The 26929-nt window shown below is 41.4% G+C and overlaps 2 protein-coding genes across 7 annotated transcripts in view; one reads left to right on the top strand and one right to left on the bottom strand.

Annotated features, from left to right (window-relative positions):
- LOC145361845 (pleckstrin homology domain-containing family A member 3-like) overlaps positions 1-26929 on the bottom strand; it is a 299538-nt gene that overhangs the window by 148145 nt on the left and 124464 nt on the right. The gene's annotated exons all lie outside the window — the stretch shown is intronic.
- LOC145361857 (ADP-ribosylation factor 1-like) overlaps positions 573-26929 on the top strand; it is a 43212-nt gene continuing 16855 nt past the window's right edge. Inside the window, exons 1-6 of one of the 6 annotated variants that reach the window (XM_080217837.1) lie at positions 573-594; positions 4143-4201; positions 5907-6122; positions 6238-6348; positions 7453-7577; positions 9452-10145. In XM_080217837.1, coding sequence (XP_080073963.1) covers positions 5978-6122; positions 6238-6348; positions 7453-7577; positions 9452-9610 — 540 coding nt within the window. In that variant the 5' untranslated portion in view covers positions 573-594; positions 4143-4201; positions 5907-5977 and the 3' untranslated portion in view covers positions 9611-10145. Of the gene's footprint in view, positions 636-1095; positions 1119-4142; positions 4202-5906; positions 6123-6237; positions 6349-7452; positions 7578-9451; positions 10146-26929 lie in introns of those variants that run through there. The other 5 variants (XM_080217835.1, XM_080217836.1, XM_080217839.1 and 2 more) reach the window with 5 other exon arrangements.

The raw sequence follows: 26929 nt of genomic DNA, 5'->3' as shown, positions 1-26929 counted from the left end.
TTTATATCTGGTTAAGGGAAATGCTAATAAAAAAAACATTTTTAATGTTCCCTATGATATTTCTCCAAATCTGTGTCCTGGAGGGTGAGCTTGGGATTAGAGGGTTGGCAACAGCACTCAGAGCCCAGGAAGGAAGAAAGACAGCAGGAAGACGGGCGGCTTGTCACTTGGAATGATTGACGTGGAGATGATGGCATTGGACTAGGGTAAACACAGTAAGAAGTCTCACAACACCTGGGTGTGCAACATCTCACTTACTATCTATCTGGAGACAATACACATCTCTTTAACCTGTGCTTAATGCTATCTCCACTCACATTGTCCAGACCTTTAAGACTTGATTAGCTGTAAAGACTCACATTCTAACCAGTATTCTGTAAACTGAGTGTCAGAACTCCTCACTCACCTGACAAAGGAGCAGAGCCCCAAAAGCTAGTGGTGTTTACTACCAAATAAACCTGTTGGACTTTAACCTGGTGTCGTGTGATTTCTTACTCGGAATGATCGACAGTCAGGGGCACGCCTTAGGCGTGACGTCATTGCGGCGTGACGTGACGGGGCTGTAAATAGCTGGTCTCGCGCTGCTTGGAGTGGGTGAGTGACGTGTTTGCTGTGAGGAATGGGCGGTGAGTGAGGTAGGGGGCTGAGGAAAAAAAAATCAGGGTTAAACTCGCGGGCTCCCCCCCTCACCCCTCTCTCAGTGCAGAAAGGGGGAATGAAGAGCTGTTAAAAAGCTCCAGCCCGACTACATTCCGCCCCCGCCATTCGGGGGCGTCGAGTGAATGCGGCGGGGATTGCCTGGGCCTGTGTGGTGCAGCGGCCTGTCCTGAGTGACTTCTTCCGAGGAGGCAGGCAGATATGCCGGTCTGTCCTCTCGCTCGGCCCAGGGCCTCCTGCCTTAACCCCTATTCACGGGCCCACTTCCTCAATCTGTTTTTTTTTGGATGCACTCTGACTTGCTTTTCTTCACTCAAACTCCTAACCAAGCCGCCATTTCAGTTTTGGCGATGAGGGAAAGAATTCCTGCAGGCTTTAATTTCAAAAAAGGAAGTACCTTTGTGCTTGTAACTGCCGTCCCACTTGATGTTTTAAAAGGAACCTTCGATTAAACTTCTAAGGTGGAGCGCTGTTAAATGGATGCTGATTTATTTTTTAAGTTTTGAATGTTTTATGCAGTTTCAAGATTAGATAAATCACTTTTAATGTTTTTTTTCATGCAAAAAATATGCTAAGTACTTGGTTACTAGGAATTGGCTGCTACAAGCTTTGCAGCTTCTTTTGCGTGCAGGCTGCTGGTGGAAGTGGTGCTCTCCATTTTGAGTGTGTACACCTCCAGGAAGCTGTTTCCTGCAGTGTAGAATTGACTCTGAAAGTTGTGGTTTCTAAGATCTGAGAGTTCAGACTGGAAACCACTATTGTAAACCTGCTCTTTGGCTTCTCTTTGTCTTGTTCAGTTGGTGAGAAATTAAACTTTAAATAAAAACTGAAATCCACATCTCTTAACAAATGTTTATGGGGCAGTCATCTGTCATCTCATCGTTTCAGTGATGGAGAATTTGCTGCTCAGAAGGTCATCAGCATTTGAAAGTCATTGGAATATTTTAAAATTGCTCTTGTTGGAAGAATTATTGGGTTTTCAAGGCTGTAATGAGTTGTTACTTTGTTGAAATTAACTTGTGATACTATATAATATTTTTGGTTTTGCTTTTTATTAAACTATCTGCAAGTTATTAGTTTAAATAGTGATTTTTTTTTGAGCAAATTGGAGGTAGCTGTCTCTTCTGAACAAGTGTTACAATGTCTTTTTTCCTTGTGGAGTGGGTGCTAATGTCATCGCCAGGCAGTGACTATAATGTACAATTGGATTCAGAGCTGTGTGGTATTTGAGAACACAGTTCTGAATAGTTCATTCATAATTAACTGCAACATATTTGAGTGAGATTCTTCAGTGCAAAGACACCTGCAATAATAAACACAATCTGTGGTTATGATCACTTGTGTGCATCAAAGAAAATTAACTGAATGGATCTTGAGAGATTCTCCATTTTGAATATTTGTTTTATCATTTACTTGCTGCCTTCCTGTGAAGGATGCATTGCCAGTGTGTAATGGAGACTCTACTGGAAATCACTTTTAAAGAGCTGGCACAGGCACAGTGGGCTGAAAGGACAAAACAAAATGACCAATAATGCCTGTTGAAATATTTCAAATTGACGAAAGTGTACACCCACTATTTGTGTGGTGTTGTGTTGCTTTTATCTGTAAAAAGGCTGTTTTTTTTATCTATGACATTAGCCTTGTTTTCCAAAACACGTCACATTACATTTAACCTTATTCAAAAGGAGCTTAGGGACATCGAATTTGGCAAAGAGCAATTTGGTTAAATCAGCTGTCCTGAGGGATGCTTGCAGTTGGTGCTATTGTCCTTTACAGAGTGATATCTTGTTAGATGCTACAATTCAGCTAACCTAACAGTTTGGTTAGAGAATGCAGAAGGAAGAAATGGAGCAAGAGAAATTGCAGGATGTGAAAGGCAGAAGGAAGTGAAATTTAAAATGTCGGACTTGAGAAATCAGCATCTATGATCAGGTTAACATTTTGTTAGCATTAACATGTTTCATTTGGTTGCCCTGCAATACTTTGATTTTAGGTGTCCAGTGTTGTTTTACTTCTGGTAGATTGGCATGCTGATAGTAAAATTGCTGTCGTATAAATTCCAAGATCTCTCGTACTTGCTACTTGGATTTGACTGACAGTACTGTCCATCATGCCCCTGAATTTCTGAGGTGGATTAGATGTAATGTATCAAAAAGTGAAACTATGTACTGCTGGGAGAGGGGGGCAGTGTAGTTGTAGGAAGTTGGTGGGGAAGGAATGTGCTTAAAAATATAATGTGAGTAGACTAGAAGATGGATGAGGACAAGAAGGTTAGTCTGCTAAGATCTTGAGAACCAAGCTTGATGCAGTACAAAGGACAAAACCTATTTGGAGAGACTTTTTAAAATACTCTTAACCTTCTGGGGAACAGTGGAACCTGCTGAATTGCTTCAAATATAGATGCTTTAGCACCTGTTCAAGGAATGGCAAATATTCAATGATTTGAGGAAGTGATTGTGTCCGTACAGGGAAGTGGTTTAACTGCAGTCATGAGGAAAGACTGCAGGAGCTGGGAAAGAACACCCCCCCCCCCCCCCCCCCACACCCCCATGATCTTATTAGCAATCCTAAAAGCTAGAGACCAAATTCATGTCAAAATGTTAATGGTAACAGCAAATAGAATTTGCAGAGTTGGAGAGGATGAAAAGACAGTTGGATTTAATTTGAACTGTACTGAGTGTTGTGAATGGATTATCCATGGAAACTATGCCATTGCATCAGCGAGTTCAAGAAGATTGAATATCTGGCCAAAAAGAGGTGAGGTATCGTAGGATTTAGGCCACTTCCGACACTGGGTGTGTCTTTCATATTCATGTGCATTGCAGCATTACTGCTTCCCCAAATCTTGATCAAATTGCAAAATGTAAAGCCATGAATGTAATAGCAAGGGTCAATACACTTCAAATAGTGTAATGATGCTGGGTAAGTAAGACTTTAATGTGATACACAATTGTTTTTAAAATGTTATGTTGTGGTAGGTGTTTGTAGCTTTTGATGGAGTCATTGTTGTCCAGTGTCTTAATTTCAGGGATTGGTGGTTGAATTAGTATTTGTATATGGCCTTGTCACCACTGAACAAGTATATATTGAATGAAGTGACAGATGGAATAAGTTGAAATGGGTGGAACTGCTATTTCTATAGTGACAGTTCCTAACTCTTCAAGCTGAAGAGTAACATTGCAGCATTGTGGTTAGCACTGCTACATCAGTGACAGGGATCTGGATTTGATTCCAGCCTAGGGTGACTCTGTGGAGCTTGCATGTTCCCCTGTGTCTGCGAGGGTTTCCTCCCATAGTCCAAAGATATGTAGGTTGGGTGGATTGGCTGTGGTAAATGCATAGCGATAGGGAAAGGGGGTGGGATGCTCTTTCAAAGAATCAGTGCAGACTTAATAGGCTGAATGGCCTCTTTCCACACTAGAGATTCTATTTGGCAGAATGTTTGGCTTTCTTCTTGCTTTGATTTTTTGCTTTTCATTTTGCAGTGGGTGATATCTCCAATCAACTGTGACACCAGCCTATACAGAAAACATCTGTATGTTTTGTAAGTTTTTTGTTTTGACTAGTTTCTGTGAAACTTGCATTTAGTATAACTAAAGCTTTGTAAGATTTATCTCATAGTAGTTCTGGTTTTGTTGGTTCCATATTCAAACTGCATTTAACTGGAACATTAAGTTTATTGCAATTTATTTTTTAAGCTTGCAGTTGGCAGACTGAACCAAAATTCTAGTAGGTCATCACAAAATACACTTCAGGTAATCTAGCCCACTGATTTGGTGCAGGCTTTTGCAAGATTGAAGCCTTGGTAAGCATTTAAATTCAGTGTCTTTTGTATTTTTTTTAGGCTGTTGCATTTGTACATACAGAAACAACTGATACTAGGTTTTGTAATGAATAATACTTTCTGAATTTGAGCTCAATTGTGTCTTGATCAGCACTATGCTTTTGAATTACTAAAAGCAGCAGGCATATGTATGTACAGAACGCTGATCCTTAAATGCTAATTTTGTTAGAACATGGCCTCTACAGTTTGGCAAAATCCAGGGTTTTTGTTATGTTTGCACTCTGCAGTTCACAGAATCAAGTGCAGAAGAGGCCCTTCAGCCCATTGTATCTGCACTGATGTGTAAAAAAAAACATAGAAACCTGGAAATAGGTGCAAGGGTAGGCCATTTGGTCCTTCAAACCTGCACCACCATTTAATATGATCATGGCTAATCTTTTTCATCTGAAAGCAACTTAATCATCCATCTCCTTTTTGCCCCCCTCCCAAAAAGCCATCTATGTTAATATAGATAATAGGGGGCCCAGCACAGATCCCTGTGTTATGCCGCTGGGTGCTGGCTTCTGTCATTGCCCTCTTTCTCCTACAGCTAGCCCCAATTTAATACACCTTATCAAATTACCCTGTTTTCCATGTGTATTTGCCACCTTAAGTTGTCCATGTGGAGTCTTGTCAATGGCTTTTTGAAATCATAACAACTTTGTCAACTGCACTATCCTATGAGACCAATAGGACTGATCTTCAAAAGACTTAATGGCCTGAGTGATCCCCTTCTGTACTATTTTATGGTTACATCATGGAGAGTTCTTGAACATTTTCAAAATTGGTGTCTTTTCTAGTGCAGGTGAGAAATTTGAGGACTTTGAGTGGCCTTTCATTGTTATGCCATAAATACAAGACCATAGAATGCTTCTGTATTTGTGCTGTTAACATCCAAACGGGTTTTCTTTGCAGAACCATTTCTGCACTCAACCAGAATTTTCCATGTTTTTGCCTATTTACAATCCCCTTGCATGTTTTACCCCTGATTTCAGTGCATACTTTATTGCCACTTGTGTTTTCAAGAACATTGAAGATGTTAGCTCCTCTATCAGGTCTTATAGAAGTCCATTCACACTGCTTTTCATTCTAAAGCTTCAGTGACCCTGTCACTGCAGTGAGCAGCTAATGTGCCTTAAAAGTTGTCTTGCATGGTAGCTTAAGATATAAATTTGTCTCTTTACCATTTTTACTTGGAGTTCTGGAATCTTGACTATCACCTGAACATAAGGAAGTGATTTGTCTCCTGTGCTGGGTATTCTAGTCTCAGCTGATTATCCACTTTCCACCCCAAGCTATTAATCTGTTTCAGGTGTCTGTCATTTTTTTATTTGGGGAATATTGAAGAAGCTGATGCCAAGTTCTACAGTATCTTTAATCAGGAATTTCAGTGAGCCCATTGTCATATTGACTTTTGTCTATACAGGTGGAGGTTGACCTCTTTTGGAAAGTTTCTGCCTGTTTGTTGCCAACACTGATATCAACAGGTGATTGACCATGGGAAGCTTCTTATCTCTGTTTAAAGGCTTGCTTGGAAAAAAAGAGATGAGAATTTTGATGGTTGGTCTGGATGCTGCTGGAAAAACTACCATTCTTTACAAACTGAAGCTTGGGGAGATTGTTACCACAATACCCACCATAGGTATGTTCAGTTAATCTTCAAGTCAATCACTCTGACTTGAGTTGACGCTACATCAAGCTGCCTACCTGATATGACCTGAATAAGCAGAAAAGAATAATCTGTCTTGTTTTCTCAGGTTTTAATGTTGAGACCGTGGAATATAAAAACATCAGTTTCACTGTGTGGGATGTTGGTGGCCAGGACAAAATCCGACCACTGTGGCGCCACTACTTTCAGAACACACAAGGTAAGCAAGTGATTTTGCTTTTACCTCATCTTCCATCTGAAAAATAACCTTACAGTATCATTATCAAGAGTAGGGAAGAGGCATGTATATATTTGACCTCTTCTGTCGGATTTGGTGGTTTTATAGGAATATAAACTGAGTTTTAATCTATCTATTGAGTATTATGCTGGCCTCTTACTTCTGGGTCCTGGGTTTAAATCCAGCCAAATCTTCTTTGCAAGAGAAAGATGAAGTGGTCATTTTAGTTATGAATTTTTTATTTTGGCAGCCCAGTACACCTCACTAAAGCTGGTGGGCAGGTATTAAGAGTAATTGGGCCAATGTAACATTAACATTTTACCTCAATGGGGCAGGAATACAAAGGATAGGAAACTGTGTTTCTTACAAAGCCTTGGTCAGATTCTATCTGGAAAATGCTGCTTTTGGTTTTGGGCACCAGCCCTCCAGAGGGGATATATTGGCTTTGGACAAAATGAACATAAGAATAATGCATTGCATGTTCATCAAAATAGTATCAGGGCTTAGAGATAAATTGATAGCTTTCATAAGCTTGGCTTGTATTTCCTTTGAACGTTGAATATCTCAAGATTGGAATCTGTGTTAGATACTATTTCCTCTAATGAGGAGAATGCAGAGCAAAGGAGCACCATTTTCTAGTTGGAACTGGGCATTTTGGGAGTTAAATCTTGAAAGTAATCTAAGGTTGTGGATGCTGGGATAATTGAAATTTTACAGTTACTATCATTTAGTAAGGGTATTGAGAGTTATGGATCAAAGGTACATAAATGGAGTTGTGCAGATCAGCCATGATCTGGTTGAATAGCAGAATCAAATCTGGCTCAAGTGCTGAATGGCCAAGTCCTGTCTGTTTCTCTAGCTACAAGGTTCCTGTATGCAATAACAGTCCCATCTCTGTTCCTAAAGGGGCCCACAACAATTAAGCCACACTATCTCTCTTACTTTTCCATGTGATGAACCTTGTACATCATTAGATTTCCTACCTGCTCTGGGGAAGTTGAGATCCCAAGGATAAGGGAAAGAGTGGGCATGAGCAGGAGAAATATTAAACACTAGATGTTGAGCTTGCATTTTTACTTTTTCTAGGGTTGATATTTGTCGTTGACAGTAATGATAGAGAACGTGTGAATGAGGCACGTGAGGAACTGATGCGGATGCTTGCAGAAGATGAATTGCGTGATGCTGCTCTTCTCATCTTTGCCAACAAGCAGGTAAATGAGCCACCGTGGGAGGTAGTTCACTGCCTCATTGGACAGTGGCAGTAAGATGGCCCCAATGTCTAACATAGATTTTGCATGAAGTGAATAATCTCTGATCATGCCTGTCTGCCACAAATCTGACATGTATCCCACTTGGGTGAAATGAGCTCTGAACTTTAATGCAGTGGCCTGATATTTCATTGCAGATGCAGTGACTACTTGTGACAGCTGATGAGCCGGGCTTTCCCCATCGAGGTGGAAATGCAATGAACTGTTATGCCTATGGACCCACTTCTAATGTCTGTGGCTGCATCGCAAATACTGCATTCCAGAATAAGGCATTTGCAATTTGGCGCAATTTATAATCTGACTATTCTGATCAGCAAATCAGAAGCGGCATTTCTCTGCGCATTTGAGCTGATAGAACCAGCAAGTTAACTTTTCTCTTGCAATCAAGATATTTGAGTTAATTGCCTTTTTTTTGGGGATTAAAGATAAATGCATATCTAAATCTTGAAGCATTTCAAATAAAAGAAAAGCTTTTCCACAAAGGCCATCTGGCCTATTGTGTCTACTGGCATTTTGCAAGAACTGTCCAATTACCACTTCCCTGCACTTATCTTTTAACCCTTCAGTTTTCTCCTCTTCCAAGTATTGATATGATTCTTTTTGTTTGAAAATTGTTCCAGGTTCATCTTCCCAAATACTTTTTCAGGCAGTGCATTTCAGATCATAACTTGCGTTTAAAATAAATATTCTCCCCATCTTGCCTCTGGTTCTTCTGCCTACTATCTCTTAAAATCTGTATTCTCTGGTTCCATGGGAACAGTTTCTCATTTACTCTTATCAACCCCTCCCCCCCCCCCCCCCAATGAATTTGAACACCGATTGAATCATCTCCTCTGCTCCAAGAGGAGCAATCCCTACTTAACTGAGATCTCTCAACCTTACTATTTTTTTTGTAGATCTTCTCTCATTGCCCCACCTCTACTTGTGAAATCCTCATCCATGCTTTAGTCTCCCCAGTCTTGAGTATTCCAACATGGTATCTGTTAGTTTCTACACAGTCCTACAAAGCACTGCTATCCATGTCCTAACTTGCACCATGTCTAGTTTACATAAACCCTGTTTGCTCACCTATTGACTTATGTCAGACTCAGTTAAGCAATGCTTCAAGGATAAGCTTGCTCTGCCATTCAGTAAGATCATGGTTGAAGGGGCTGAATGGCCTACTTCTATTTTTCTGTGTGTGCACGTTAAACTTTGCATCCTTATTTCAAATCCTGGCCCCCTCTATCTCTAATTTATGCAATGCTCCAATTCTGGCCTCTTGAACATCCCTATGTACTTTTTTTTTGCATCTTTACTATATAAAAGGAGCTAAAATTGTTGCATCCAGACCCACTTCATGACATGAGGTGCCCAGAATTGTAACACTCCAGGTGAGGTCTAACCAGTAAATTGGAGATTCAGCAGCATTTCCTTGCTGTTACACCCTGTCTCCTATATAAAGACAAGGACCCTGTGTGCTATTTTAACCAGCCTTCACAACAAAACTTTGTGACCCCCCCCCCCGATATTTCTGTTTAAATTGTACAGTATTATAGTTTATATTGCCTCTTTATTCTGCCTTACAAAGTGCATCAGCAAATACTTCTGTGTTAAATTCCTTCAACTATGTGTCTGCCCCTTCTGCCAGTCTGTCTCCCCTGAACTCTTCTACTATTGCTACTATCCTCACTTTACTATTGTGTTTGTGGAGTTAAGCAAGGATTGCGGGGAGGGGATGTCATTTTTAAATTGGGCTTTTGGGAGCAGGGACGGTTTCGCAGGCTTCTCATGGAGCAATACAATCCTGAGGTATAAATGTTGCCTCTTCCTCCTAGGATCTGCCGAATGCAATGAGTGCGGCTCAAATCACAGAAAAGCTGGGCCTGCATAACCTGCGCTGCCGACTCTGGTATATTCAAGCCACGTGTGCCACCAGTGGTGACGGGCTCTACGACGGTCTGGACTGGTTATCTGGTATTTTGAAAAAGAAGTGATGACTGCTTTCCAAGGATTGTGTTTGGAAAGATTGACTGTCCAGATGAGGTGAATTTAGCCACACTGACTTTTTTACTTTCATCGTTTCCTTGGGGTGTGGTGTCTTCTGGTTATTGTCTTGAATCGGGGATGCAGGCAATAGCGTCTCTTTGACTTTATGTAGTCTCTCTTCCAAGACTCCTCCAAAGCAGCTCCTTTTGGCTTAATGTGAGAAACTGAAATCTGAACTGGACCTGTGCAGAAAGAGTTGATGAACCAACAATAAATACATCAAGATTTCATTCAATGGTCGTTTACCACATTCCAATAAGCGGACCTTTTTTGCTCTTGTTTTTGCATTGCGCTTTTTGAATACTGCTATAAGTTCCAACAGTTCTGTTCATTTCCCCATGCTTCATTGTTGCAGTCTTTCTGCTGTGGATTAGTAAATTTTTCTGGGTATATTTTAGATTTTTGTTTATTGCATAGCCAGTAACGGAATAGGTACTGTAAAATTGGCCTTATTAAACACTTTACCTGTCCACCTCTGCAAAACAGTCTGGTTTTGGTGTCTTTGCATGGTTGAAGTTGGAAATTGTGAATTCACTTTATAGTGAACACACCCAAATACAGTATAATTTGTTATCCAGAGTGTGCTTAATGGGAATTCTGGGTCAAGTCTGTCTTTTTTTGGATTTGGAGATACCAAACTGTCAATCGTTATTGGGTGGTTCTGATCTCAGCCTTCCATTAGTCCTTGGTGTCGTTGACTTAATTTGTGTGCTCCTGCAACTCTCAAGACCTCAACATGTGCATGGTCATCCTGATGCTTTCCCAATTGAATGGAAACATGGAACCCACTTTGCATTTCAGTTAACCTGTATCTTGCATTCTCAGAGCATGCCAAATAAGCAGGTCTTCCTCTCTTTCTCTTTCTCTTCCCCCCCCCCCCCCCCCCCCCCCCCCCTAGTAACCTGAGGTTTTCAGGGGAAAAAAAAATTTTCCTTACTGAGGGAAGGAGCATCTGGAGTTGGTGTGAATTCCTCCTCCCCACCCCAGCACCAATTCCAGTTTCTAATCAGTGGCACAGTAAGTTTTTAAAGTTTATTTATTGTCAAAAGTAGGCTTACATCAATGCTGCTGTGAAAATCCCCCTAGTTGCAACACTCCCGTGCCTGTTTGGGTACACTGAGGGCAAATTTAGCAAAGTCATGAACCTAACCAGCACATCTTTCAGACTGTGGGAGGAAACCCACGCACATGCAGGAACAATGTTTGTGCAGAGTGATCCAACCCAGGTCCCTGGTGCTGAGGCTGCAGTGCTAATCACTGCCACCGTGTTCATCCCATTCTTTCACTTCTTCTGGGGCCCAGATTTGATTTTTGGTGTTGTGAATGCTGCCTTCCTCTCTGGGTCAAAGGGCCGTCAGTGAGGAATTCCATACATGGTCTGATGACTTTCAGAAGTTGACACTTAAATTTGACATTGTTATCTGCTTCAAACATTTTAAATTAGCAGGAGGGATCTGATTTTGCGTTTTCTGTTTTAGAACCACACATCAGTAGCAGGAAATATCGTGTAACAGGAAAGCTTTTTTTGATCAATCACCCAGCCAACCCAGAACACTGCATACCCCAATATAGATCAGGTGGCCAAAGACGGCGGGGGGGGGGATTCTCTTTTTTCATCCAGAGGTTGAGTGGCAGTTACTTAAGTATTTACAGTGATATGGAGAGAGTAGATGGCAACTGGTTTTCAAACATGAGGTTTTTACACAAGGAGACAATAAAGTGGTGGAATGGATTACTGAAGTTGGTGATTGCTGTGTCAACTTCAAGAACAAGTTTAATAGGTAATTAAAGGAAATGGAGAGTTGGGGAACGGCACACACTTTGAGTGGAGGTTGAATGTAGTTGGGTTTAACAGCCTGTTCCAAGTGTGTATTAGAATTACAGCACTAAACAAATGTTAACTCCTGACCTTTGTCATTATAAGGCTGAATTATTTTAAACAGCTCAATCCTTTTTTTTTGCTTTGTATTCTATTTTAGCACCTCCAAGTATATGTGAAACATGTCTGAACTAAAATTCCCCAAAGCTGGACTTTTCTGTAATTGTCCTATAGTCAATTTCAACAAAGATCCATTCCATTTGGGCCATAAATGAAGGTAGTAATTCTCCTAACTTGCTTGCAAATTTATATTTGACTTTTTTATTTTGCCCTGTTGTACCCTTGCAAGGTTTTTTGTGGAGCAACTTGTGTTCAGTAGTCTGCTGCAAATCCCAGAGGGAGGAGTCATGCATCACATTTGCTTGTAAAGCACTCTTAAGATAGTAAGTGCTTCTGAGCTACAGCCTTGACAGAAGGCAAATTTCGATTGTAACATTGTCTGATTAAACAGCAATTATGCTGAGCCTTTCTTTACTTGACAGCAATTATGCTTTTGTGGATGTGACTTTCCTTGGGAGTTATGCTATATATGATATGCACAATATAACACCCTGGTCCTCATGTCTGACTTGCTGTGTGCAATGCTGCAGGGCATGATCTGGTGGCTTTAAAACAAAATAAATGAAATATTTCTTTTTCTCCTTGCTTCTCAGTGTACCTTTTACTGCAAGAAGCTCTCCAGAATGGAGAAATAATGGTGAGCAGGTCAACTATTTCTTTTTTCTAAATGGACTTTTTTTGATCAAGATACTTGTGCATTTTTTTTGAGCTGATTCTGGCACTGGTGTTTTGCTGAGTAGCTTATCAGCACCAATAGTGGGTAGTGAAGGAATTGTCTGGACTTCATTGGATCATTTATATAACAGTTTAATCCCAGTCCCTCAAGGAGAGGGAATTACTGCTTTAGTTTGCTCAGTTGGTTCTCGCTGTGCTGTGTGCACTTTAGCACAGCGGGACTGGGGAAGTTAAATAAAGCTAGCCTTGAGGAGCAGCGCTGAGTAAACCGGAAACCCCTTTTTGGGTGCTCATCGCCACTAATCCCATTCTCTTCTCTGCTAATCCGGCTCACTTTGCAGATGAGTGACAGGAGTGTTTGAAAGGCTGTGTGCCACACCAAGGATTTCTTTGGTCAGCTGTTGGGTCCCAGTGGTGCTCATGTCCACCCTTCTGGTACAAGTAGAGAGAGACTGAGCAGGAGTTTTGGGAGCCATTCTCAGCTGCGGTCTATTTGGGGGAGTCATCGCTCATCTGTCTGTCTCCCTCACTTTCAGCCTGTTCACATTGTTCCCTGTGCAACCTCTCCACATCACATGTCACATGTTGACCCAGGCAGTAATCACATTAAATCATGAGAGGATTCAGCCATTCTGTCTTTTCAAATGCACAGCAACTGACAGTGGTATGTAAGCAGGGAGAGTGGGGAAAGACTGCATTTTTTTAATTGAGGAAGAAGTGCACAAAAGACTGAAGGCTGGCATAATAGGCAGCAGCAGTCCCTGTGAAGAATTGTCCAGATTCTTCTTGTTACCATAGATGCAGAGCTCACCAACAGCCCTCTGACTTTCCTGAGACATTTCCAATAAAATGCAGATCTTGTATATTCAGATGTTGCTGAAATGTCTTTATTGATTAAAATGGAGCTTGCTTTTCATTTCAGATCTGATTTGTGTTACTACAAATGATGCAATAAGCTCCAGAAGCAGTTTCCATCTTCAATTTATTTTTTTGTTTTGTCGTTCTGAAGTGGAGATTCACATTCCTACATGCTTGCTTAGAGACATCTGACATTTTTCTTGTGGCTTGACAGGCAAGGAATGGTGTAACAGAACTTGATTTCCATCTGAACAAGCATATTTGAACTGCAAGATGCTTGTCCTGAATATTGCACTCGCATTTTTCATGGTTTTATGTGCTTTGGAAGTGCATTAGGCTTGAGTCCATCTATGGAAGGAAGAATATACTGTGGCATGTTTTAGATATTTTTCAGCATTTTTCTTCTCTCCACATAAAAGAAGCAAGTGGAGGACCAAAACACAAGTAAATAAGAACAATCCCACTTTTTACCTTGCTGTGCATGGCAACTCAGATTGTACTTGCGTTAAATATTTGTACACTCACTCTTTGCTTTGCATGCTCATTGTGGTGGCTAGAAACTTATCACACTGGCCCTTAGTGAGCTCCTTCTTTCCAAGAACATCAGGTGCTAATTCCTTGGCTTCATCAGTCAGGCACATTACTTTTTTTAATGATGCTATGCGCAAATTAGCTGCTGTGTTAACTTGTGCAACTGCGTGCAGTGCAAAAACCATTCCATACCTTAAAGCGCTTTTGGTCTTCTGAGGAAATGAAAGGTGCTATATGAATCCAAGTCCTCTGTCTTGTTTCCCCACGTCTCCAGTTGCAAAACAAATGTGGATTGAGCAAGGAATATCTTGTTTCAGTTTTCTGTTCATCCATGTTTGAATTGAGTTTTTCTAGAAATGGTCAGTATTAAAAGCATTAGTGGAGTTGCAGATTAAAAAGCTACTTGCTGTGCTGCATGTTATTGAGTTTATTCAGATTAATTTGAGCTTTTAAGCTGTAAATGTATTGTCTGCTCTTGATCAGCACTGTTCCCTTGTCAGATGCATGAATTTGGAAAAGGGAGGAATGTCCTTGTTGGGCTAATACATCCATAAACCAAAGCAGAGTATGGATACCTGTTTTGTCCAGTGTTCACAAACTGTATATGGATTATCACATTGCTGCAAAAAGCTCAAGTTCTTGGTCTCACGACTTCCCTGCTGTTTCAGCTGGCTAAAGAAATGAGGGACTACACAGCAAAGATCAGACAGAGCCCAAGTTCATTCCCTTCAGTGAATTGTGCATCTGAGCTAAAGTAATAATGTGGAAACTTAAGCTTTTGTGCCACTAGGCATTAACCAGCACTTTCATGCTGCTGCTTCCCTGACACCATTCATGGGGAAGGACCCCACTGAAACCATTCTGGTGAATTATAATCTCATAAATTTTAAAATACTTTTGAGCCCCTCCTTTATTTGCTGTTTACCTTGTATGATATTTCCCCCTGTCTTTAAATGCACAGGATGATTGTAACAAATGGTGACATGTATGTATGACTGTTGCTAAAATGCCTTTCTGTTCCTAAGGAGATGGCTGACTGGCTGCATTGTCTTAACCAAAGCGTCAGTTATCTCTTCTTGCTTTTAGACACAGGATTTGCTATTTCTTCAGGTCCCATCTGGAAGGGATTTCCTTTCAGGTTCATAATACAGGACTGTTTTTACCTGTTGCATTTACTTTGCTCCTTCATTCTAATGTGGAACTGTTGAAAAGTGAGTACCTTAATCAAGGATGTTTCATCTAGGCTGTTCAAATGTCAATCTTGCCTTCCACCATGTACTGACAGTCCAGGAGAAGCATCCGAATAACTGATTTTAAGGAAATGCCAGAATTGTTACAACAAAAGGAACTCCACCAGCTCTCTAAATGAGCAGTTCCCCTCATGCTGTTCCCTTGCCTCCTTTTTGGGATAATTCTCATCCCTTTTTTGAATGCCTCAGTCAAATCTACCTCCACCATGCTCCCTTTCAGACGGTGCACTACAGACCTTAATCACTTGCTGAAAATATTTCTTGTCACCATTGCTGCTTTTACCAATTACTTCAAATCAGTGCCCCCTCATTCTCGCTGATTTCATAAGCAGCAGCCATTTTTCCCCCTCTCCTGTTAAGGCCCACTTGTGATTTTCGATCTCCCCTCTCCTGCACCCCTTTTAGAATTGTCTGTATGTTCTTCCTGCAATTTTTTGGCGTCCAATCTTTCCAAGATCCTCACTCCTTTCCTCTGCTTTTAGCCCTTCCTCGGTGATTACGATCTCATCCTGCCTGTTGCCCTCTTCTTGTTCACTGACTTGCCATGTTATTAGGGTGGCAGTGGTTAGCATTGCTGCCTCAGCACCAGGGACCTGTGTTCAATTCCCACCTCAGGTCATGTCTGTCAGTTGGCACACTTTCCCTGTGTCTGCACAGGTTTCCTCTCTCTAAGACAATTTAGCATGGCCAATCTACACTTTTTTTGGTGTCAGGGGACTAGCAGGGTAAATATGTGGGGTTACAGGGGCAGAGTCTAGGTGGGATTGTTGCCAGTATAGACTCAATGGGCCAAGTGGTGGCCACCTGCATGCACTGTAGAGATTCTGTTCTATAAGCCATCACTCCTTGGCCTTACCATCTGAGATTGGCCCCCTTCCCCCTGTCACAGAAGCTCATCTGATTACTTGTGTTCCTCACTATTTACATCTCTATGCCTTGCAATTGCAAACTCGGTCACTTTTTGGTCCGCTGTTCATCTGTCCAGTCAAACTCAGTGTTTCCTTTTCATGCCCTTAACTCTGCATTCTCAAGTCTACATCTCTAACAAAGTCAGTTTAGCCACACCCAGATTGGGATGGACCACAGGGCAAATGCAACTGAGTGGTTGTGTCCCAGATTGGATTTGCTAATAGTACCAGGACATAGATTGGAGACTTGGGAACAAATAGCAGCTGGAGTTTAATCCAGGCAAATGCAAGGTAATGCATTTTAGAAGATCAAATTTGGGTGTGAATTATACTGTAAATGGCAGAACTCTTAGAACATTAACATGCAGAGGGATCTGGGCATGCAGGTCCACAGTTCATTTACAAGTGGCAATGTGGGTGGCCAAGCTGAAGGCAAGCATGCCGTATGCTTTCTTAATCAGTCAGGGCATCAAGTACAAGAGTTGGAAATTTTATGTTGCAATTATATACTCCAAATGTAGCCTAACCAAAGTGTTGTTTACATTGTGTGCAGTTCTGGCCACCACACTACCAGAAGGCCACAGGAGCTTTGGAGAGAGTGCATAAAAAGGTTCACCAGGGTGTTGCCTGGTTTCAGATAGTCTCTGAGGAGAAGTTGAATAAACTAGGATTGTTTTCACTGGGAAGATGGAGGCTGAGGGGAGACCTGAGAGAAGCCTACAAAATTGAGGCATGTACAGGCTGGATAATCAGGCTTTTTCCAAGGGTGGAACTGTCAATTACAAGCTCAAGGTGAGAGGGGGAAAGATCAAGGAAGATACGTGGAGGAAACTTATCATGCAGAGTGTGGTGGGTGTCTGGAACACTGCCAGAGGGGATAGATCATAGAACCCTATAGTGCAGAGAGGCCCTTCAGCCCATTGAATCTGCACTGAACGCAATCCCACCCAGGCTCCATTCCATATCCCTGCATATTTTACCCATAATTCCTCTAACCTACACATCCAAGGACACTAAAGGCACTTTTTAGGATGGCCAATCAACCCAACTCACACATCTTTGGATTGTGGGAGGAAACCCATGCAAACACTAGGAGAATGTACAAACTCCACACAGCAACCTGAGCTGGGAATTGAACCCAGGTCCCTGGAGCTGTGAAGCAGCAGTGCTAATGACTGTGCTGCCTACGGAAACAAGCACATTAGCAACATTTAAGAGGCATCTGGATGGGTGCATCTATAAGGAGGGAATAGAGAGATTTGGCCTGAGTAAAGACAGAAGGTTTTTAGGGCATCATGATGGGCACAAGCTTGTAGGGCCAAAGTGCCTGTTCTTGTGCTGTAATTTTCTTTGCTGCACAAGTCATACATGAGGATCCTTTCCTCTTGTGACCATCAATCTTCATCTTCACTAAACTGTTATCTTTATCCTAACCTGCCTATCATCCCTTTCCTTGTTGGCTTGTACTGGCTCTTGACCTCAATCTAAAATTTAAAATTCTCATGCTTGTACTCCAATCTGTTCAAGCTGTGCTTATTCACTTCCAGTCTCTTACTTGCCCTCGAATCCCTTTTCCTTTGTTGCCTGGATCATGGCTGCAGCCTAAACTCTGGATCCTCCAGCTATCACTCCTTTCTGTGGTATAAATTGCCTGATTTTGTTTCTGCAAAGCACCATGGGGGTTTTTCCTACATTTCAAGTGAATTTGTGTATCTCCAATACTGCTGCATGGAGGAGTTTGTGATCCTTGTTTTTCTCCCACCCCATTGCATCCATCTTGAGATTTGAAACTGAGATGGCTCTGCAGGCAGTGATTATTGAACACATTCTCTAAACAGGTAACGGGCTGGGGGGAAATTCATCTTCAACATTCAGCATCTTTTTCAAAACTGGGCAGCATTCTCAATTCAGCACAAGCTGCATTCCTGTTCCAGAGGAGCCTTTGCCTATGTTATCAGTGTAACCTTCTGTTCCTTTTTGCCTCATGATGCAGAAAGGTACTAGTTATACTGCTTGGGGATTGCAGAGCAATAAACTGCTGAGCTAGCTGTCACATTTAAGTGAGCTGAAAAATATCTACAGAAATGCAGGAAATATTCACTTGCTGCAGGAGCTAAATTACCCAGATGAATTTGTTACATTTCTGACCCGTCCCAGATTTTTTATTCATGGGATGTGAATGGTGCTGGCTAGGTGAGCATTGATTGCCCATCCCTAATTGTCCTCAAACTGAGTGGCTTCCTAGGCCAGTTCAGAGGGCATTGCTCTGGATCTAGGTTTGTTGGTGCAGATAGCAGATTTTCTTTCCCTAAAGGGTGTTTGTGAGCCAGGTGGCTTTTTGCAACAATTTATAAATAGTGAAATTTGAACAGTGTGAAGTCTTTTTATTTGTAAGACATGGGTTGTTGTTTCATGTGGAGTGAGCACAGGAGAGGCATGTTTTGCATCAACCATGTTCAAAAAGTGCAGTTGGAAGTACTTCAACAAATTGCTTGTATGGTAAGCAGCTTCTCGTGGTAAACCCAAGCTTGAGTTTGGAGTGTTCACCATCTGGTATACAATAATCCACATCTTTCAGCAATGAAAGGTGTAGGCCTAGGGGAAGGCACCTTTTAAATGTTCAGTATTTCTTTCAAAACAGGACAGCAAGGACAACATTTGACTTTCAATTTCAAATTTCACTACCTGTCAGGGTCTGGTCAGAATCTGCAGAAGTGTTTGAAAGTGCTTTTCACCTTTGCAGAACAGCAAAAATTAAAGGACCATCAAGCTGAAAAAGCATCTTGTTTGCATGAAGCAACATGGTGTTTGGTCTCTTCAATGCATTTAAAGAAAAATGTATCTCCCTGTGCTTTTATCACCCACATTAATATTTTGGATGCCCTTCAGTGCAAGTATACTGTTTCTTCCAAGTTGTATGTTTCTATTTCCGAGTAAATCAGTTGACTACTTCTGAAAAAATTCAACTTAGCTCTGAATTTCTTCAGGGCCTTTATAAAGGTTGATGCACCAGTAGGGGAGGACCTACAGGAATTTGCATACCACACACCAAGCCTGTTACAAACCTTGAAGGCAGGAAGTTTGCTGCAGAAACAAAAAGGCTACACTGACATTAAGGCAATAGCAGGTAAGTGGCTACTTCTGGCTTATTATCAACTTGTGTCTCCTGGATGCTTGAGCAAAGTTTGCTTGTGCTTCAAGACATGCTATAGAACATGCAACAGATTGGCACAATAACTGGGCACCTGAACATTCTCTAACTGCTGAGTCCATACACCAGGTAAGCTGCCCACCATCAAAAAAGGCGAAGTACAGAAACTCTGTTCAGATACAAGGTCCTCTCAACACAAATGAAGAAACATTGAAGGGGATTCAAGGTAGGGAGAAGTATGATCTGTGTGAGATGGAATTACTGATATCTAGAAGCTCACTCTGGATAAGGACCACTCAACAGAGCTGGTTGGGGTGTGGGCGTTCTGTGTAGTTAGGTGCCAATCCCAACTTCAGATGGGTCCATGCAAAAGTGGCTTTTGCCCCTGTTGAAATACCCAACCAAGTAGCCAGGGCAAAGCTGGTCTCCACCTTGACCCTGGCTGGAAATTCTCAGCTCCTTTCACCCTCTACCAATCAGTTAGAGCTGGGAGGTGGTTGCTGCCTTGGATAGAGGTAGCCAGTCATTCTGCCCTTTCACTTGGTCAGAAGATGCTGAGGAATCGGGGAGATGTACAGTAGGATGAAGCTGGAGAACTGGAAGAGGACTCTGCTGTCTACCAGCTGTGGAGATGGTAACCTTGGAATTGAAGGGGGCCTCATTTCACAAATTCTGCTCTAAGTCAAAGGTTGCTGGATGGGCATCACAATGCTAAGGCTGTATTACAGCAAACTGTTTCACCCCTCCCTTTCAGCAACATCAAGGGAGGGTTTTCTTCCTTGTGGGCAGCAGTGGGATACTTTGGCAGCTCCATTGCAGTCTGCAGTCAACCATATGTATTCCATCTGAGTAAATAGCTCAGCAATATTGATTCCTTGATGGAAGCTTGAGACTTGAGAGTATTGCATTGTAACTTTAAGCCACCTGTGGGCAAATTACAGGCGAGGTTGGGAATCCTTTTTAAATTATGCATGTGGCCATCCTGAGCCTGGACCAAGTACCCAAAGCATGGCTGGAGAGAGCTAACATAATGCTGCTAGTCTCCCAGGCCAGTAGTACATTTCCAGGCTCTCTTCCCCATTCTCTGGATTGACTGAAAAAAAACACACCGTTTCAACATTTAGAGTGCAGTCACTTTCCGATTAGGGAATTCAGTAGACTGATTTGATTATTGGTATACACTAAAAGTATTGTTTCCTTGCATGCTATACAAAGCATATCTTTCATAGAGAAGGAAACAGTGCAGAATGCAGTTTTACAGTCCAAGCTAGATCAGTTTAATGCAAGGCGAGTCTGGTGGCAGTAGGGAAGAAGCTGTTCTTGAGTTGGTGTGTACTCAGACTTTTCTATCTTTTTTTCCCAATGGAAAAAGGTAGAATGCCCAGGATGCGTGGGGTCCTTTTAATTATGCTGGCTGCTTTCCCAAGGCCATGGGAAGTGCAGATGTTGTCAATGGGTGGGAGGCTGGTTTGAGTGGACTGGGCTTAATTCACAATCTTTGGTTTATTGTGGTTGTGGATAGAGCAGGAGCCATACTAAGCTGTGATACAATCAGGAAGAATGCTTTCTATGGTACATCTGTAAAAGTTGGTGAGTCGTATCAGACATCCAAATTTCCTCAGCTGCCTGAGAAAGTAGAGGTGTTGGTGGGCTTTCTTCACTAAAAGTTGGCATGGAGGGATTAGGGCAGGTTGTTGGTGATCTGGACACCAAAAAAAAACTTGAGCTCTCGAACATTTCTACTTCATCCTCACTGTAGACAGGGGCATGCCCTCCATGACCCTTCCTGAAGTTGATGACTATCTCCTTTTGTTTTGTTGACATTGAGATATTATTGTCATTATACCAGTTTACCAGATTCTCTCTCCTTCCTGTACACTCTTTTATCATTGTTTGAGATCCAGCCCACTACAGTGGTGTCATCAGCAAACTTAAACTGATTTTGGAGGGGAATTTGGCCACACAGTCATGGGTATATAAGGATTATAGTAAGGGGCTGAAGACACAGCCTTGTGGGGCACTGGTATTGAGGATGATCATTGTGTTGCCTATTCTTGCTGATTGCGGTCTGTCAGTTAGGAAGTCTAGGATCCAGTCGCAGAGGGAAGAGTTGAACCCCAGGCCATGGAGTTTGGAGATGAGTTTTGTAAGAATGAAGGTGTTGAAGGCTGAGCTGTAGCCTATGAATAGGAGTCTGACATGGTGTCTTTGTTATCTAGGGTTGAGTGGAGGGCTAGGGAGATGGCACCTGCCGTGGACCTGTGGCAGCAATGGGCAAACAGTAGTGGATCCAGGCAATCTGGGATGCAGGAATTGATTCATGTCATGACTAATCTTTCAAAGCACTTCATGATGGATGTCAGAGCCACTGGACAATGGTCATTAAGGCACACTGCCTGATTTTTCTTTTTGGTACTGGGACAATGATTGCCTTCTTGAAGCAGATAGGGACATCAAATTGGTGTAAAGAGAGGTCAAAGATGTCTGCGACTACCCCCACCAGTTGGTCTGTGCAGGATCTGAGTACTCGTCTGGGTACCCCTTCCATGCTAATTGCTTTCCATCAGTTGACTTTGAGAATGCAGCTCTGACGTCTACAATAGTGACCTGGGATACAGATTTATCTGGGGTGGAGAGCATGCTCTCTCTGACCTCCTTGCTCAAAGCAGGCATAGAAAGGAGTGCTCATGATTTTTACATGCCTTCATCTTTATAGCCTGTTATGTCTCAGTGCAACAAATGCTATTAACTGCTTTGACCAGCAAAGTGAAATGAAGAATTCATGTGCCCTTATAATAAAACTTAATTGCTAATCATTTAAAATCATCAGGTTTTATTCACAGGTGGTGGATTGACACTGAACTTTTTGTGATAAATCAATTTTCAGCTGTATTCATCAGATTTTTTAAAATTTATTCATTGTGTATGTCGCTGCTTGGGCCAGCATTTATTGTGAATTGCCCTTGAACTGAGTGGTTTAGTGAACCAGTTGGGTTTTTACCACAATGAACAATGGTTTTGTGGTTGTTATTGGATCTTTTGAATTCAATAAAAGTCTGGAATTAAACTTCATCTGTCATGGTGGGATTCAGAGCATTACCCTTGAGTCTCTGGATTACTAGTCCAGTGATAATACCACTATACTATGCTCCAACACTCTCTAAGGGGGGAGCTGTACAATAAATGGCAGAACCACCAGGAGTATAGACACACAAAGGGATCTGGGTGTGCAAGTCCACAGATCCTTAAGTGGCAACATGGGTGGAAAAGGTAGTGAAGGAGGCATTGGTATGCTGTCCTTTATTGGACAGGGCATAGAGTATAAAAGTTGACATGTGATGTTGCAGTTATATAGAACATTGGTTAGGCCACATTTGGAATACTGTGGCCAGTTCTGGTTGCCACACTACCTGAAGGACGTGAAGGCTTTGGAGAGAGTGCAGAAAAGGTTTACCAGGATATTGCCTGGACAGGAGGTGAGATTGAGTAAACTAGGGTTGTTCTCCCTGGAAAGACGGAGGTTGAGGGGCGACCTAATAGAAGTTTTTCCCAGGTCAGAAATGACAAACAAGGGGGGCAAGGTTTGATACAGATATGCAGGGGACGTATTTTACACACAGGGTGGTGAGGGCCTGGAATGCGCTACCAAGCAAGATGATTGAGGCAGACACGCTAGGATCATTTAAGACTTAGCCACGTGAACAGACTAGAAATAGAGGGATACAAACGGATGGCCTAGATAGGAACACATGGTCAGTGAAGGCTAATTGTGCTGATTTCATGGCAGATTTTACATTCTGTATGCAAACAAGTGCAACGGGGGTGGGGTGTTTGCATCTGAATCAACAATTGTGTCCAAAGTGGGAATCCTGGCCTGTGACTTCTGAAATCTGCATGTGGATTAAGTTCATAACGGTCAAACCAAACTCCAGAAAGATTTGCATCTCTAATGAATAGCCAATATTAACACGCCTGTAAATGGAGGGAGCAATCATCTGTCTACCCTTTTTGTTTTCATGGTGGTTTTGTTGTGTGGAATGTCACCAACGTTTGAAAGTCATTCAAGCTGGAATTGTTTTTTTTTAGGCTTTCATTGAAAAATGATAGCATTATGGCTCAATACAACCTTGAAAACCTGTTATTTCAAATGGAATACTTTTTGTGTGCTATTTGCAGACTTCAATATTAGGTATGTAATAGAATTTGAGGATATCTGATCATTGACTGTAACTAGTTGGTTCCTTTTAACTGTCTGCAAATTATTACACTTCCATTTAAATATTGTGATTCTTGACTGAAGGTTGCTGTCTGAACAAGTGTTATAATGTCTTGAGTTTTTTACCCTTGTGGAGTGAGTGCTGAATGTCATTACAAGGCACAGTGACTACTATAATGTATGATTGAACTGAAAGCAGTGTGGTATTAGTGAGAATGAAGTTGAGTAGTTCATTCATAAATAACTGCAGCATATTTGAGTGAGATTCAGTGCAAAAACACCTGCAATAAAACTGGAAAGGAACACCAAGTTGTGGTTATGTTCATTTGTTGTGTGCACCTAGGAAAATGGACTGAATGAATCCCGAGAGATTCTTTTTAAATGTCCTGTTGTGTTATCATTTACTTGCCGCCTTCCTGTGAAGGATGTATTGCCAGTGTGTAATGGAGACTGTACTGGAATTCACTTTTTAAAGAGCTGGCACAGGCACAGTGGGCTGAATGGTGGCCTCCTCTGTTGTATTCTATAAAGCCTGTTGAGATCACTCATCAGCTATTTTAAGTGGTGTAGCATTGCTTTTATCTCTAAAGCGGATTTTTTAAACCTACTTCAGCACTGTTTTCCAAAGCATACCACATTTAGCCTAGGTTAAGCAGAACTACTGTTCTGATTAAAAAATCAATTCCTCCCACCTAATGGACATGTAAGGAATACATGTTTGGAAAAACTTTTGCACATAGACACATGAGCTACGGTATCCAATGCTACTCATAACTTTTGAGTCACTAATTATTTACTTTTCAGAATGTTGACATGGTTGGGTTCTTTGCTCTGGGTAACATTGCTTGTGGTTTGTGATGTGCTGCAGACCACCATCACTTCAAAGGTACGTCAGGTGCTTCCCTTCTTCCAATGCTGCAGCTGAAGAGAACACAGAGCATCAGCAACTTTTAAGCCCACAGCACTTCAAAGATGTCAGAAAAATAAGTGGTCATAAGACATAGGAGCAGAGGTAGGCCAGTCAGCCTTTCAAGACTGCTCCTCCACTCAATAAGATCAAGACTGCTCTGATGTGATAATCTTCAACTCCACTTTCCAGCTTTATCCCCCATAACCCTTGATTCCCTAACTGATTAACAATCTTGTCTATCTCAACCTTGAACATACTTAATGCTCTGCAATAAAGAATTCCACAGATTCACTATCCTCTGAGAAGAAATTGCTTCTCATCTCTATCTTCAATGGACAACCCTTCTCTGAGATTTATGTCCTAGACACTCCCACAAGAGGGGAAACAACCTCTCAGCATCTACCCTGTCAATCACCCTGAGAATCCTATGTCTCAAAGTCACCTCCCGTTCTTCTAAATTCCAATGAGCACCTCAAACAAAAAAAAACCCTCCATTCTTGGGATCAACCTTGTGAACCACCTCTGGATTGCTTCCAATGTCAGTACACCTTTCCTTTAAGTAAGGAAACAAACTGTTCACAGTATTCCAGGTGTGATCTAACTAGTGCCTTGTTTTAGTTTTAGCAATACTTCCCTATTTTAGTACTCCATTTCCTTTTGAAATAAAAGCCAACATTCCCTATTACCTGCAGAACCTGCAAGCTTTTTGCGATTTTTTTTTTTAATGCACAAGGACACCCAAATCCCTCTGTGCTGCAGCTTTCTGCAGTCTTTCCACGTTTAAATAACATTCAGCTCCTTTTTACTTGTTCTAAACAAGTGCATAATTTTAAATTTTCCTACTTTTATATTGCAATGTTAGTGTATCTTAAGTTTTTTTTTTAAACTTGATTTTTGCAGCTCACAGTTTGATGTCATTATTGTTGCTGGGCTGACTATAAATCCTTTGGTTGTTACTTCAATAGCTTAAGTAGGGGTTGTTTATGTTTACTCTGGGATTAGTTTTACGATCCTGCACTATTACGAGAGTGTGGATTTTTTTGGACCAGTTCTTTTTTCAGTGAGTTTAATGCATCAGTTTTGAGTTCTGAGGCTGCAGTTTAGTTTTTTTAGTTTTAGCAGGGGCATCAAGCAAGAAAGAAGCTGAAACATCTGTCTCCCTGTTCTATTTGGAAATTCTCAAGGCAACGTTTTGCCTTCCGGAAGGAAAGTTCAGGCTTTGAAAAGATTCCAGTCAAGTGAGATTTTAATCTCTGCTGTGTTAAGCATATGGAAAGGGTTTTGTCTATGAAAGGTTTTGGTTTGTTGGAACAGCTTTAGTATTCAATTAAGGATTAATACATTATTGTGGTTGTTTTTCTGTTTTGTTTACAATTGTATTACTAATTTTCTTTCATACATGTTAACTATATTCTTAAATAAACTTTCTTTGATAAAAGCTGTCTATTGGATTGTTGAATCATACCTGAAGTGAAACCTATCATGCTCATCTAGCCAAATTCAAGTTGCAAAACCTTGTTTGTTCAGGCAGGCCTCGTAAAACACTTTTTTTTGAGTTTCTAACCTGACCAATAACAATATTCCATCTGTCAAGTTTTTGCCCACTCAGTTAACTTGTCTAAATTCCTTTGTGGACTCTTGTGTCATCCACTCCACTTGCCTTCCCAGCTATTTTTGTATCCTCCTGCAAACTTGGCAATAATGCATTCACTTCTCTTGTCCAAGTCATTTTAATATATATTATAAATAATTGTGGCCCTAGCACTGATTCTTGTGGCATCCCACTAGTTGCAGGTTTCCATCCTGAAATTCCTGACTCTGCCTTCTATCAGTTAGCCAATCTTCTATATCCATGCTAATATACTACCCCTGACACCATGGGCTCTTATTAAGTATTTTTTTTCTTTGCAGTTATTTATCAGTGCTTTTTGGAAATCGAAGTATATTACATCTATTGGTTCCACTTCACACATCCTGCTTGTCATCACCTCGAGAAATTCTAATCCTAAAAGTGGCAAGCCAGTAAAGGAGAGGTGCAAAGAACTAACCATATATCTGGTCAAGGAGATATGGTGTTTTTTTTTAAAGAGACGGTGAGTGGGACATGTCCATGGAGGAACATAATGACAATAAGTCTCTCAACACCAGGTTAAAGTCCAACAAGTTTATTTGATAAACCCACAAGCTTTCAGGGTTTGCCCCTTTGTCAGGTGAGTGGAGAGTTCTGGTCTGAGTATATAAAGGCGTACACAGTGTGCAAACCCCAAAAGCTTGTGGGTTTACTATCAAATAAACTGGTTGGATTTTTAACCTGGTGTTGTGAGACTACTTACTGTGTTTACTCCAGTCCAACACCGGCATCTCCACATTGGAACTTAATGATGGCAGGGAGCCCATGTGTATATTCGAGTGGGGCAAGATATATTCAGAGTTTCCACGAAGTTGGAGAGGGCGAGAGTCCAGCAAACAGAGGATTGCAGTAATTTAGTAGGGAGGTGACAAAAGCAGGAATACGGCCTTTGGAGGCAGTTAAGCTGAATTAGCAGTAGAGGTGAGTAAATGTTGTAATGGTGGAAATGGTCTTGGTCTTGGTGATGGAAAGAATTTTAAAAAAAGGAACACTTGTATTTATGTTGTGACTTTTATGACCCCTGGATGTCTCAAAACACTTTGCAGCCAATGAATAACTTTTTTGAGCTGTTGTAATTCAGCAAAATTGACAGATTTAACACAGCCCCTTGGATGTCTGGTATGGAAAGTGTTCAGTTCTCCTGCACTAACATTCTTCACCTTCAAGAGCAGCAATTTCACAAAGCACCTCCCAATACC

This window comes from Carcharhinus amblyrhynchos, chromosome X (genome assembly GCF_965287045.1).
Source record: "Carcharhinus amblyrhynchos chromosome X, sCarAmb.v2.hapA, whole genome shotgun sequence".
NCBI classification, from domain to species: Eukaryota; Metazoa; Chordata; class Chondrichthyes; order Carcharhiniformes; family Carcharhinidae; genus Carcharhinus; species Carcharhinus amblyrhynchos.
Note: the sequence above shows the minus strand (reverse complement) of the source record. Positions and strands in the feature narration are given on the sequence as shown.